We start from the raw sequence: 15,035 nt of genomic DNA, 5'->3' as shown, positions 1-15,035 counted from the left end.
AATACAACTATTTTAAAGCATAGTGTTGATGGCCTACTTCTTTTTTGTTCAATGCCGACAGGCTTGACCAATGTGGGTTTAAATTTGTGAACGTCTTCCTTTCCATCCTAGTGCTGATTTTTCAGTGAACGCACTTGCCTGAGTATTTGATTTCTTAAAAGGGAACCTGATTTGAAGTGCAGCAGGAATGAATGCAACACCCAGTACTTATTCTTAACCCCACCAATTTCAAAGCAAGGTGAAGTCCATGTATGTGATGATCTCTTTGATTGTTCTGACAAATTCTCCTGTCTCAATCTAAATGCAACACAGTTCAGGAACGTTTTAAGAATTTTATTTAAGATGTATTTACAATGCTTATGAGAAGCACAAATCAACTCATTAGAATGTGATATGCACAGAGCTGATTAAAGTTACAAATAAAGTGAATATTCAGCCTATTGAGTGTGCACTTCATGACAAGCTGACCCATCAAATAAATAACTCGCCCAAAAATGGCAACTTGTCCTAATGTGTTAATAGAAATCAGTTAGCATTATTTAAATAGGACCATGCTAACTGGACCCCATTGGCGTTTCACTTATGTAAGCAAAGTTAGCATTTTCCTTTAAATTACAGAAAGCTGCGGCTTTAACGCAGGTGCCACAGTGAACAGACAAGCCACACTGCAAGGGAAATGGAGGGAGGACAAGTCGGTATCTTGTTCTACCATCAGGCCTGTTTTCCAAGTAATTAAAGACTAGTCTAAATTACATTGTGAAAAGGCAGTCACCATTCAAAGCCCATTTAAAAAGGAAAGTCTAGTAGTAAGATTAATCTCCATCTAGAAAAATGCTAAACCTGTGCCACATCCTAAAATTCTCAACGAGTCAATGTTTCATCTCAGACGTAAAGTTCATGCCAAGGGACTTTTAAGGAATGGAACCTGGATCAAGGAGGACAGTGCCAGAAAAGTGCAGACTAAAACCGAAATAACACGGTTGGAAGGACAGACAGAGACGGACGCACAGTGATGTGGTCCAAGAGGCACAGGCCATGAAAGGGAACTGGTTCAGGAAATGGATTTAAGAGTAATCAGAATGGTGTTTAACTTCCATTCTTCCAGAGTTGAGCTCCAACACAGCTGATTCAGTCTGTAAAGGCCATGCAAATTAGCTGATGAGCAGGAAAAACTGTCAACTGTTGAGTGCTATGGGCCTCCAAAACCAGAATTGTAGAATGCTGAGCCAGGAGGTCAAAGACAGAGGATACCTGAAAGGACCAATGTTGGGAGAGAGACTGGCGCTCTCGGTTAGTGTTTTCTTTTACTTTTCAAGTCTTGTTGAGTGTCCAGAGTGGATCCAGAGCACTGAGGGGGTCATCACCCTGCGGTGGGCCCTGTAGACCTTGGCCCTCCTGTGGCTGGAGAAAGCTCTGCTTGCTAATGCGTTGCTTGCCACGACAAGCGCTGTCCAGCGTAAAGGCCTCAGGTGTCAGTGAGGCCAGGAGGTCCAAAGATGATGTTGCTGGAGGAGCTGCTTCAGGTGCAGGGTGATGGTTGGAGACTGACAGGGCCTGTGTGGATCCCTCAAACCCACTACCATGATGGCTAAGGGGCAAAGGGGAGGGTGTCTTGCCTGGAGAAGAGGCACATGAGAGGGGGGGACTAAGAGAGGCAGGAACAGCATCAATGGGAGAGGGGTCCTCGGTGGCTTGCACAGGTACCATCATGGGTTCTGGCTCAGCAAGAGAGGAAGGTATTGCCTCCTGACCTGGCTCCTGCTCAGATTCAATGCTGGGGGGACGAATACTGAGCTTCGCAATGGTAGCCTGGATAGAGCTGATTGGCATGTCTCCTCCCAGGACAATATCCTGAGCGTCCTGCCGTGAGTACTGTTAAAACGGACACATCAGGGATTGTTAGTTAGGTCAATTAAACTAGCTTTTCTAAAATCCAAATCCATTCAGTTCCTTAAAGGGGACTGATATTTAGTTACTGTGCCAAGTCTGGTACATTAGCCCAGAGAAAGTGTGATTGTGTGTTTGGTGTTGAAGGATGAAGGCAGCAAACAAGTGGCTCACTTTGACTACTGTGTTGTTTGCGGCCTTTTGGCTGGGAGAAGTAATGATGCCACGGCGTTGAAGGACCTGCTCTGCATGTTTCAGGACAGCCTCATAGCAAAACTTCAGGTGGAGCTGTACAAAATATTACAAGATGAAAGCATATCTTTTAAAGACCATCAGGCTGAAAATAGGAGGGGAGAGAGAGACTTGTCCCAACTCCAGATTAAACCTAGTTTTTGAAGAAAAAAAACAAAAAAAACCCCAATGTAATTTAGCCCAGTACTAAGCTTACTCTGTCTAAAAGGTTGCTTGTACCTTCTCCTGTAGCATGTTCTTTCTCTGTTGCCTCATTTTCCTCACAAGCTGGGTTAGGTCAGGAATACCATTACCAGCTTCAAGCTCCTGCAGTGCAGCATACAACAGGCAGAATGCTCCAGTTCTGCCAACACCAGAGCTGAAAAAGACCAAGACCAAAATTAAGTAACTGTTTTGAGTTCATGTTGGCTGTTCGAAGGTCAAAGGGTGGCGTAACACACCTGCAGTGCACTACAACGGGTGTGTGCAATGGACGCTGATGAAGGTAGTGTCCGTGAACCTCCTGAATGAAGCGAATGAGGTTACCCTTACTCTCTGGCAAGCCCCTTTTCAAAGAGAGAGAAAAAAGCCTGTTTATACTGCACTGAACTCTACTCTGCACATAGCCCTGAGTTTAACGGTGGCCCAGCATCAGCATAGTGCAGTACTAATGCATCTTACATTTTAATATTTAAGCATGAAAATGTACACTTATATTGGCCCAAAATAAAATCTATATCAAAAGATTTTGGGTTTATATCTCACAGTTCAGGCCACGAGGTGAATTGCAAGTGGATGACTGTGCGTTTCAGAGTCTGGTCTCGGTACTGCAATCCAATCATCCGCTCCACATGGGTAGGAGTGTTCTTCTGGATTGTCAGGGTGAGTGTGATTGGACCCTGAGCTACCTGTTGTCCTCTTTCAGATGGAAAGTACCGCAGAACTTTTTGCTACACAAACAAAAACAAAAACAAAAAAAACCCTTAGGATTAAAAGATGACAATCATTACTTGGGAGACTATATATGGTGGGGATCTTGCATACTTAAGTCTATTAGTCTTACCTTTTCCAGTTCTTGCTCAGACACAAGCATTACAATCAAGGAAACTTTCTGTTCATAGACCATGAGCCAGAAATCAGCAGCAGTTCCAGTAAGAGGAGCCTGTGTTGCAATAAGACGAGGACAGTATGGTGAAAGATCCTCAATAAAGCTGGCATTGATATAATCATCTTTGCCAGAGTGTAGAACAACACGATTGCGGTCATAAGGCATGACATCCTGATGGCGGTTTTTCATGGTGTAGCAGCGGGCTATAGCAATGGAGAGCTGACGAGAATCCTTCTCCTGCTGGTCCTGTAGCTCCTTCCACCGCGCATCAAGTTCTGACAAGCCTCCCTCTCCTGAAGGACGCTCCAGAGATTGCACAGTAGAGCGAAATGTTTCGAGCTCTGCACAAAGCTGAGAGACTCTCTCTGGAGCTTGGTATGGGTCACCCTGGATAAGTCTCACCCCTTCCGATTTCTTCCGATTTTGTTCGTCCTTTGGGTCAGCCTTGGTAGGCAACAAGACATTGGCAGTGTCTTTGGTGCCTCCATGCTGACTTTCAGGGCTTGAAGAAAGAAGATCATCTGTACTAGAATTTTGGCGCTGAAACGGAGAGTCAGATGATGGCATGGGACCAGATGAGGGCAGGGGTGTTGCAGTAGGCTGAGGTATTGGTGCACCTGCAACAGGTGTGAGAGCTGGAGAAGGTCTCTGAGGCACCAAGACCAGTGAGGAAGGGCTCGGTGATGGAGAAGGTGATGGGGTAGGAGAGGGCAGGACATTTCCTTGTGGAGCCCCTGGTGCAACTGATGATGAAGGAATCATACTTTGAGGAAGAGACTGCGGTCCAGCTGGTACAACTGGTCCAGGATGCTGCCTAGGTCCAGGAGGAATGGTCCCACCATGAGGGCCAGTATAAGTCATTGTTGCCCCTGGTGGTAGTTGTGGAGGCAGAGCCTGGGACTGTGGAGGCACTGCAGACTGGTGGGGAACTACAGGGACCCCACCAGGATAACCCAGAGGTGTGGACTGAGGGGGAAGAGGCTGCTGGGGTAAGCATGGAGGATGCTGGGTCATTTGCGGGGGGACAGGAGGATGAGGTCCAGAAGGTGCCTGTGATTGTGGATGGCCATGATGCTGAAGAGGAAGAGCACTAGTTTGCATTTGTAGCTGTGGTGATAGAGAGGCTCCAGGTAGCTGAGGCTGGACAGGGACAGGAACCCTTGGAGCATTTGCTGGAAATGCTGGTTGGTAAGCATGATGCATTTGTGGATGAGAGGAGTGTGGTACCTGCTGGGGAACAATGGGCATCGATGGATGAGAAGGGTGCAGTGTTGGCTGGGAAGCTGCAGGCATTTGATGGCAAGACGGAGGGGACACTTGTGTGGAAGGTTGCAGCATTTGCGGCTGAGATGGTGGAGCCATTTGTTGTGAGGCAGGCGGAATTTGCATGTGGCCTGCAGGGGCTACCTGCTGTGAGGCATGGTGCATTTGAGGAGGGGGAATAGGATGCACTTGTTTGACAGGCGGCATATAAGGCTGGGAAGAAGGTGGCACTTGCTGTTTTATATGGGCTAAACGTGGCATAGAAACTTGAGGTATTTGTGGATGCAGGGTATGATGGGGAAGCTGTGTTTGAGCAGTAGCATTAATATGGGCATTAACAGGTTGGCAGCCAGGAACAAATGAAACAGGAGCGTACACCTGCTGGGGCTGTGGCAAGGAAGATGGTGTTGAGTGAACACTGAATGGACGTTGCTGAAGGTTTGGAGGTCCAGGTTGTCTTGACTGATGCATATGATGTGGGTACTGTGACTGGGTTTGTTGAGGTGGCTGGGGCCCGGTTAGGGGTGTAGGTATCTGTTGTTGGGCTGGTACAGGCTGGAAAAAAGGCTGTGGTTGGCTCTGACCACAGGGAAAGGGTTGGTGAGGCTGTGACTGTGGATGAGGTGCATGTACATGCTGAGGTGGCTGGTTCACAGGAACACCAGGTTGCTGCAAGTACTGTTGCTGAGGGGCTAGTGGAGTAGGAGGTGTATACACAGCAGGTGTGGGCACTGGGTGGCCAGGGGTGGACACAGGCATAGTTGGCTGCCCTGATGCAGGAGTGTAGCTGGTAATGGGTGTCTGCACACTGTCTACAGTGGTGGTGGATTGTCGAATGGGAGTGGGTGCTCTGGGTAAAGCAGGCTGAACCTGTAACGATGGAGGACAGTACCCAGGCACTGAGGAATGCTGAGATATCTGAGGGCTAGGCATCTGTGGAACCTGCTGCTGCCGCGGCAGGGGTCCAGACGGCATGTTGTGGTTAAAGCCTGGGGTTGGTGGAAGTGCTGTAAAACGGGAAATTTGGGCAAGAAGTTCAGGAGGGGGCAAGTTAGGAGGAAATCGGGGTCGTGCATATAGTGTACTAGTGCTTGCCCCAGACCACTGTAGTGTGGAGCTCAGTGTGGCCCCTGGATGAAAACCGTCTGGCACCAGGGGAAGACCAGCTGATGAAAGAACAAGTCCAGGAGGCAAGCTACGAAGTTCTTCTGGCAAGTCTCCACCTAAGGCTAAGATGGCAGCATTCAACTTGGCTATTTCAGGGTCTGCCAGGCTGGCAGAATCCATATCTGGGGCCACCTTCTGGGCAGGTTTTGGGGCTGTGGGCCTTTGAGGAGCCTTTTTTTGAAGCTCTCTGTTACAACAAGATTATAAAATGGAAGACAGGAATATTACTATGTTTAATAATTTTACTGTTACTGATTACATAAAATGTTAACATTGTTAGCAGATGGTGCCTCAAATAAAGGTAAAAAAAGATTAAAAGGTGTAATAAAATACTGCTTCTTACTTCTCCAGTAGGGCTTGTCTCTCCTCTTCCCTGGTCTTGCAGATAGTCTGCGCCCTCTCCAAGAGGCGAGAGGCCTTGCCCTCCAAGTCCTCATAAAACTCTTTTCCCTCCTGAGATTTCTTCATCAGGTCTTCATAGGCTTCATAAGAGGCAACAAGCATTTGCACTGTACTATTCCATCTGCAAAGTGAAGATAGACCGAATGAGACTAATGTAAAAAGTAAATAGTTAATTCATAATTTTTAAAGTGTTCAAAAGAATACAGCTTTCATTCAAATATAATTATCATCAGGAAATGCACATGAATGACATACTGGCTAAGCAATTTGAGAACTGAAGAACTGAGGATGCGCCTGTCTGAATAGAACAGACTTGATAACCACTAAAAGCTCTCACTTACTTGTGTTCTGTGTCAGTAAGAATCTTGCGCACTGTGGCATACTGGACATTCGCCTCAGTCAGTGCCTTCAGGATGTTCTCCTGAGCAGCTAGGTTCTGATCAATGTACATCTTCACCTGTTCATACTTCTTCAGTTGCTCCATAAATAATCTCTGAGAAGGGCAAACCCAGAACATTCATACAACTTTCTTCTATTCAATACTTTTCAAAGCATAAAATCACAACCAACACTGATACTAGCCTTAAATAGTATCTGAAAAGCCATAAAAATACCATAAATTCTATACCACGTACCTTCATATCTGCACGCTCGGTGGTGACCAGAGCGGCAGTGATGTCATCCTGCTGGATGAGCTCCCTCAGTTGCTTCTCGAGAGAGCTGCGCTGGTCCTTCATCTCCTGCACTTTACTCAGAATCCTTTTCATGCACTGGAGACCTGCCACTTCATCTGGGTTGAACATCAATAACTAAGCGGTGATGCACAGTGATATGATGCTAAAACGATCCTATAACCTTTCATTTATCCCACATGCAAAAGCACATAACATTTTTGTTAAGACTACCTGTTTGAAGATATTGATTAGTTTCCAGAGTTAACGAGTACCAGAAACCAGAATTAACAAGTTACAAATGGCAGAAATTGGAGAAAGAAGCATTTCATTTATTTTGAACAGATCAAGTTCTAGTTTGTTCCACCTAGTGCTGTATAGTCCCTTTGAGCTAGGTGATACAGCCTGTAGTGTATTAAGCAGTAAAAGGTAAACAGTGTACAGACACTCATGGGGCGGGGGGGTGTTTTTATATATCGCGCACACGCACACAGTTGTGTTCAAAATAATAGCAATGTGTTTAAAAACGTCAGTAAAGCTGAGTCCTTATAATAGTGTTTATTTCCATGCATTGGGAACACTGCACATTATATTCTAAATCAAAACGAAGAAAAATGTATCAATTTTTTAATTTAATTTTTAAAATTTAATTCACAAACTCAAATATTTACTGTAAAAACTGAAAACTCTTTAGGATTTAGCATTGTTGTCGATCACTAAACTAATATTTTGTTTTATAACCACTGTTTTTGAGAACTGCTACACATCTGTGTTGCATGGAGTCGACCAACTTCTGGCACCTGGTATTCCAGCCCAGGATGATGTGACAACTTTCCACAATTCCTCTGCATTTCTTGGTTTTGCCTCAGAAACAGCATTTTTGATGTCTCTCCCCCCCCCCCCCCAAGTTTTCTATCGGATTAAGGTCTGGGGATTGGGCTAGCCACTCCATATCTTTAATTTTGTTGGTCTGGAACCAAGATGCTGCTTGTTTACTGGTGTGTTTGGGGTCATTGTCTTGTTGAAACACCCATTTTAAGGGCATTTCCTCTTCAGCATAAGGCAACATGACCTCTTCAAGTATTTTGATATATGCAAACTGATCCATGATCCCTGGTATGCGATATATAAGCCCGACACCATAAGAGAAACACCCCCATATCATGATGCCTGCACCACCATGCTTCACCGTCTTCAGAGTGTATTGTGGCTCGAATTCAGTGTTTGGGGGTCATCTGTTTGGTGGCCCTTGGATCCAAAAAGAACAATCTTACTTTCATCAGTCCACAAAATGTTTCTCCATTTCTCTTTAGGCCAGTCCATGTGTTCTTTGGCAAATTGTAACCTCTTCAGCATGTCTTTTTTTAACAGTGGGACTTTGCAGGGGCTTCTTGCCAATAGGTTAGCTTCACACAGGCATCTTCTAATTGTCACAGTACTCACAGGTAACTTCTGCTCCAGGGTGATCAAAGACGGTCTGATCATTGGCTGAGTCTTTGCCATTCTGGCTATTCTTTGATCCATTCGAATGGTAGTCTTCCGTTTTCTGCCACGTTTCTCTGGATTTGCTTTCCATTTTAAAGCTTTGGAGATCATTTTAGCCAAGCAGCCCATCATTTTCTGCACTTCTTTATACTTTTCCCCTCTCCAATCAACGTTTTAATCAAAGTTCACTGTTCTTCTGAACAATGTCTGGAACGATCCATTTTTCTCAGGTTTTCAGAGAGAAATGCATGTACAACGTGTTGGCTTCATCATTAAATAAGGGCCACCTGACTGACATCTGTTTTTTCACAGAATGAATGACCACTAATTGAACTCCACATTGCTATTATTTTGAACACGCCTGTTTAAATTAATTATTCAAATTATACAAACTCAGGAGAATGCATATCATGAATGTTGGGTCTGATGGTTTTCTATGACTCTACTACACCTACTGGTAAGTTATTTGCCATGTAGTAATATAATTTGTACCAAAAACAGTGATTGATCTGATTAGTCATGTTAGAGCGCTGCTATTTTGAACACAACTGTCTGTCTCTGTGTGTGAGTGTGTGTGTGTGTGTGTGTGTGTGTGTGTGTGTGTGTGTGTGTGTGTGTGTGTGTGTGTGTGTGTGTGTGTGTGTAAACTGGAAGTGGCAGTGGAAGAGTATTTGTCAAATGTATAAAATGTGAATGACTGGCACACCTGGGATGATGCCATTGAATATGCACTGACATGTTCATGTGTATCTGCACAATTACCCTAAAACTGAACATCATGACACACTGTCCTCATCTGATCTGCTACTCACTGTCATAATTCATTAGGAACCTGAAAATTTCCCACATAGACTATTTGAAAGAAGCAGATGAGTCTTCTAGCGCCTGTGTCTCATTTGCCAAAGTGGGGCTGACCCAGACACCAATCAGCTTGAGCTAAGCTTAGCATCGCATGTTGCTAACTTGCTTATATCTTAAGATTTTAGGTTGAATTCATGTTTGTCAAATTTGGTTCCAAATTACGTTCGTCAATCTTTGCAAATAGGCTACCACAATAGGCTATTCTCCATACAGCTGCATACATTAAACTAACATCCTCAACGTGAAGGTCCAGAATGAATACTTGCACCCCTAGCAAAGTGAAATTAAAAATGCAGTCAGCAATGTGGTCAGAACCTTAGAAGGTTATACACTCACCTTCACTCAGCTGTGGTCTTGGTAGTGCCTCTCTCAGAGTGTCCAGTGGTCCTCCTAGCAGTCGCAGGTTGCTGATGTGCAGATTCATGGCCCGGTGGAGCTCAGTGTTGGTGAAGCTGGCTTTCTCATGGGCCTCCAGGTATTTATCCAGGTCTTTACGGAGCTCAGCCAAGGTGGCAAGTGGGGCTGGAACCACCTGCTTCCCCACAGCCTCCTCCAGTCTTCGCTCGCCTGCCTCATCATCGTCGAGCACTGACCTGATCTCCCGCAATGAGGCCTCCACGTCTGTAAACACGCCTGACAACACTGAGGGGAGAGGGAGGGAAGGAGCAAATAAGAATGTCAGTTTGGTGTGATGGGAGATAGATGCTGGAGGTCATGCACTGCACCTAGATGTACTGCTGCATGTTGGTCCAGGATTCATGGGTTCAGTTCAGTAAGAAGGTGGCATGCTTTGAATTTCCCATTACGAAAATGGCCGACATTGCCTGTTCTACTTTTAAATTCTACAGCATCCAAGTGACTGATTTATTCTAAACAACAAAATGAAAACAACCAATAGCTCCTCAAGGCCTGGTACTGTTACTGCTTAGTGTAATGGCATGAAAACCGTTATAGGTGCACCAACCCTGCATAGACTGTGTGAGGCTCTTCACAGTGTCCGGCCTCACACTTAAAGCCGCACACCTCTCCATCAGCACGGGAGGGATGTTGTTGTACATGTCCATGTTGTCGACAGAGTCTGGGTCCAGGTTCAGCGAGTCCATGAATTGTCTGAGAGAACAATGCACATAATGCTAAAGCAGTCACAATAATACAAACGAGGCAAGCATGTTCACAAACTTTACATGTAATGTGGATACTGTGCTTATCAGTTGGGTACTCACTCTAAAGTCTCATTCTTGCTATCTATTTTTGCCATGACTTCCCTTAGCAGCTTGGCCTTTTCTTCACTGTGGATAAGAGATTGCGAATGCATGATTAATAGAAGAGTTATTTATGTATATTAGATTTGCTGTAGCATTCTTAATTAAAGGTTAATAAACCTGACCTGTAGAGTGAAGAAGCTTCATGAACTGCCATGGGTACCAACTTAGAGAAAATGTCTGGTCCAGTTACACTGGGATCGGTTGGGTTTACAGGTAAAGCTTTGACCAGAGGGGCACCTGGGTCACAAAAGAACGGGGTATCTCAATGTGTTGAACTCTTTGCATATTAAAATGCTGTTTCTCCCAAAACAAGTAAAGTTGCTATGAGTGACTGATGCCTTAACATGTCTGAGTATGAGGTTGTTTTTTTTTTAGACTTCAGTGTGAATGTGCTTGCCAGCTTCCAGCAAATGAGTTGCAAGATTTACCAAGGAAAGCAATTAGAATAGAACGAGAAGTGATTGCAACTCCAATACCTTTGACTGTGGGTAGCGTCTCTAGAGATGGGATGGACTCGTGGTAAATAAAATCATTATCTTTCTTAGCTGAATTAAATCTGAAAAGGGAAACAACAACCACTTTTTAAAAAAAGCAAGAGTCAGAGTAGCAAGACTGTATCCGAGGAGAGTGGACTACACTCTGATGGCAGGTAATTACTTTCCCCCGATGATGTCCATAGTGAACCGCAAGGCTTCTTGCACGCTGTCTGGCTGACCCTTCGCTAACTTTATAGCTTCGTTCAGTTTGTCCAGTGAGCTCTGAAGATAGGCTAGCTGTGGAAGAGGCACTCAATTTATAAAGTCATTCCAAAATGGAGGACTTCAAAGAGTAACTGAGAGCTGTCATGTTGCTTCCAGCTGCATTTATTTTGCATTCATCATTGAACTTATGAATTAAGGGTTTAGAGATCATGTCAAAAGCAGGTCTCAGTGTCAAAGGGTGCTTTTCTAGGGAAAGGTGGGAGTGAATACGGCAGGATGTTTACCCTCTCGCCAAACTTCTGCTGCTCTTCAGCCTGCTTTCCCATGTGCAGCTGTGGAGAGAAACAGGAGGCCAGTGAGATGAGACCTTGAATGCGTGCCATCATGAGAACACCTCCATTCAGTGTGGACTGTTTGCTCACAACATTTGAAAGCTGATGGAGAAGATGGAGAGCCCTCTTTCCATTTATGTCTCCCTCACACTTGCTCTCTCCTTCCCTGCACCCAGTGCATTTTACATCCTTCTATACTCAACTGAATTTCATGATAATGAAACAATTATGTTAAAGGGGATTGTTTTGTACATTTTCTGAACAAAACTCCACTGACAATCTAGCACAATACAGTGCACTGTAAGTTATTAGCACATTTGCAATTGATGTATTTTAGGATTTTGTACATCTCACACACATGAGCAATAGCAGCAAAATAGTAAATCTTCATCTGCACAAGCTTCTTCCAGTCTTTCTGGATCTTCCCAAGCATAGAGGCGGTGTCAGAGTTCTCCAGGGCACGGCACGCCTCTTTATAATAGTCCACTACCTGAGAGAAACAATGAGGAAACAAATAAGTTATTAATGTTCTGCTACAGAGATGCAATAGAATACCCAACAACTGGGCATAACATCACTGCATGTAGACTAACTTTTCATTTGCCTGTGATATGTGATACAGCCCCTGCACCCTCCAGTTGACAAATTTACCTGAGCGCTTATCCGAGCAACGAGAAAACTCTTTCTGTTGTCCAACATGGACTTCTCCAAGAGACATTCCTGGGCCTGACCCTGAAAACAGAAAATACCCTGTGTTGACTGATACTAAAAGCGGATGTTAGTGAAGGCGTTTTGGTGTTAGGATCGATACAGGATTGACACAGGAGCATACCAGCATTAGGTTGATATTGAGATTAAGGATCTGGTGACTCATGTCCACACTGTAGTTATGGCTGAAGTGATCTCGCAGGTAGGAGAATGCTCCCGCAGAGCACTGGAAATGTGTGCATGACACCTTCATCCCCTTGAAAGAGGGGAGGGGAAAGAGCAAGGGAGTTTTAGACTATGTGTGGTATATGTTTTTGTTCCTGTCAGATTAAAGATGCTTAGATCTCAAAACATCCACTTTAAGAATCATAATAAGAATAATGTCCCCTTTCAGCTAATGTATAGACAAGAAGCCATCACAATATCAAATGCTAAACAAAAACATAAAAACAAAAACATTAGTTTTGCCTACTATTTGACAATAGTAGGCAAAATAAATTATTAAATAAAAGTATTTAGTATTAAAAAACACAAATAAGGAATTAAATACATTAATGAAAGAAAGAAAGTCTAAGAATTTCTTAAATTTATCCTAGAGGGAAGGCATCATTCACTAAAATTTATCAGATATTTGGTGCATGTCACACCCGTGTTTAGTGAAACTGACATTGTGAAGAGGTCAGAAACAATGAAAGGCAGGAAGACATGCAACTTAAATAAAATTATAGAAAGTAATTTAAGATGGTTGGGTGGGGAGCCCAAACACTTGCCTCTTCAGATACCCTGTTGTCCATAGCTCCTAACATTGAATGGAGTGCACCTACAGAAGAGAAAAACACAACTGGAGTCAGGAAGCAAGGCTCATCTGCTCATCAGCTCTTGAACAGTACTCATTTTTAAAGGCAGTGCAGATTTCCCTGATGATGATGCAAAACCAGACAATGCTGCCTGTGTGTTATTGTAACAGAATAGACCACTGCTAGTGCCATGCAACTCACCGAGGTTATAGAGGATGCAGGCCTGCTCATAGCTAATGTCATCGTGAGTGACTGTCTTTCCAGAAAATATTTCTGTCCTGTTAAAAGACAGAAATAGTAAAAAAGAATTACATTACAAAATGTTAATGTGAGGATTTAAAAGTAAGCATGTCAATAACCTACAGCTTGAGGTCAAAACATTTTGAAACATCATAATAATATTTATATATTATTATTTTATGATAATACAACATGTCTAAACATTTGCTAAACCTCACCAGGAAACAGGGACAGCAGCTTCCTGTCCTGGCGCCAGGGGCACGCGACTCTGCAGGTAGTGTAACTGTCCAAAATATTTCCGCAGCGTACTGCAGCCTTCAAAGTCTCTTGTTACATTAACTGCACTCTAAGGAAGTAACCCACAGATAAGAAGGAGCCTCCCAGCAAAATGAACCATTAAAACACTTTTATCCTATTTTTGAGAGTCAGTTTTGCTTTGCCTGACTGGGATCACATTCGATCATATGCTCACCTGCCTCAACTGCTCCAATTTCTTGAGCTGCTCATTGTAGTTGTCTGGATCCTCACCATAGTTTTTCAGTATAAACTAAATAGGGGAAAAAAGACAGATGCAGACAGGTTAGCTGCATTAGATGCAAATAAACCTGCAAAAATAGGGGATGATAAAGTGATGAGGGAGGGTGGAGTTTTCTTGAACTCCCTCTAAGGCTAGCCTACTCTACCCTCATTTATTGCTAAAACACATTAGGCAATGCATGACAGCCTTTTTAAATTCTCTATTGGAGAATCTTTAGCTTAACTAGTCGTCGATTTCCTTTTCCAACCGCTCCACTACCTACATTAAATCAAAAATACATTTTCTTCCTTCTGTGGACTGATACTCCCACTGACTCTTTGCTTTATTCAGGATTACACAGATTATACATCACCAATCTATCCTGAGAGAAATCAGATTGTATGGATAACAGAGGTCTTAGAGCGAATGGCCATTTAAATTAGAAACCACCTTAACTGAAACGTGTTTTTTTTAATCGACGTTCCCAATTTGGCAAAAGACCAATAAAATCAGTTAATAAAAATACCCATCTCTGCTTCACAGATGTAAGTATTTTGCTATTGAGGTAACTGCTGAATGCCCGTTGGTCATGTATTAGCTACTTGTGCTATGTAGCTAACGTAACTAGCAATCTAGTTAACTAATTAGATAACGCTAGCTAGCAGCACTGGTTATATGATCGGTTACGCCCCGCTGACGCTACTATCAAGCTAACTAGCCAGATAAGATAACTAGATAGCCAGGTTAAGATGGGCATTTCAAAACAACTTCATGCAAGCTTGCTAGGTTAGCGAGTTGGTTTGCTAGCTAGCTAATTGGCTAGAACCCAGTCCAGTATTTGGTGACTTGACACAAATCAAGTCAAAAATAGTTAGCTAACCTACTTAGGTAGCTAGTTAATTACAGTGAAATTGCGAGCATTTTCAAGAATGCAAGTTAATCTTTGCGATATCGTTAGCTACATGGCAAGCCAGCTAACTAGCTAGCTAGCTAACTAAGTAACGTTTTGTTGGCGACCACCAGACACAACTTGGGTAGCGATCTAGCTATCCAAAGGAATGCTGTGAATTTGCGTATATAAAGTTTGACACTCCAGTCTTTATCTTTCTGTTGTCGATCTACTCATTCATATTTTGACTCATCCTCACCTGTTTCACACTCGGGGTGAACTGAAACTCCCCAGCCTCTTTCAGGTCCAGCCAAATCATCGGCATTCGCGGCACTGCCTCCATGTCGGCCAGCTTATTTCACTCAGCTGGCAAAAGCGAATAGTGATGAGTTATGCTAAGAGAATACTACACGGTAATGTGAAAGGTGATCTTGTACTGATATTCAGTATTTCTGTGACTGAACGACTGTGTCATGTCCCAGGAAACTAGCTACCGATGTTTCGGACATGA

The 15,035-nt window shown here is 43.7% G+C and overlaps 1 protein-coding gene across 2 annotated transcripts; it reads right to left on the bottom strand.

The window, feature by feature from the left end:
* Window positions 1-312: 312 nt before the first annotated feature.
* ptpn23a (protein tyrosine phosphatase, non-receptor type 23, a) lies at window positions 313-15,035 on the bottom strand. Of its 2 annotated transcripts, none has more exons than XM_027005338.3 (24): window positions 14,784-15,035; window positions 13,591-13,665; window positions 13,337-13,464; window positions 13,080-13,156; window positions 12,852-12,901; window positions 12,206-12,337; window positions 12,025-12,105; window positions 11,732-11,863; window positions 11,326-11,373; window positions 10,998-11,113; window positions 10,817-10,896; window positions 10,463-10,577; window positions 10,299-10,364; window positions 10,040-10,185; window positions 9,412-9,717; window positions 6,694-6,848; window positions 6,400-6,551; window positions 6,000-6,179; window positions 3,182-5,843; window positions 2,884-3,068; window positions 2,580-2,684; window positions 2,359-2,497; window positions 2,062-2,175; window positions 313-1,872 (listed from the first exon to the last, which is right to left on the bottom strand). In XM_027005338.3, the coding sequence occupies exons 1-24, from the start codon at window positions 14,865-14,867 to the stop codon at window positions 1,312-1,314; spliced, it is 5,889 nt and encodes a 1,962-aa protein (XP_026861139.2). In that variant the 5' UTR covers window positions 14,868-15,035; the 3' UTR covers window positions 313-1,311. The 2 variants fall into 2 exon arrangements, with proteins under 2 accessions (XP_026861139.2, XP_081572862.1); XM_081716736.1 differs by having other exon boundaries at window positions 13,595-13,665; window positions 14,784-14,828.

The sequence above is a fragment of the Electrophorus electricus genome, chromosome 1 (assembly GCF_041902795.1).
Source record: "Electrophorus electricus isolate QZ-2024a chromosome 1, ASM4190279v1, whole genome shotgun sequence".
Classification (NCBI taxonomy): Eukaryota; Metazoa; Chordata; class Actinopteri; order Gymnotiformes; family Gymnotidae; genus Electrophorus; species Electrophorus electricus.
This window is presented reverse-complemented; position numbering and strand designations above follow the sequence as displayed.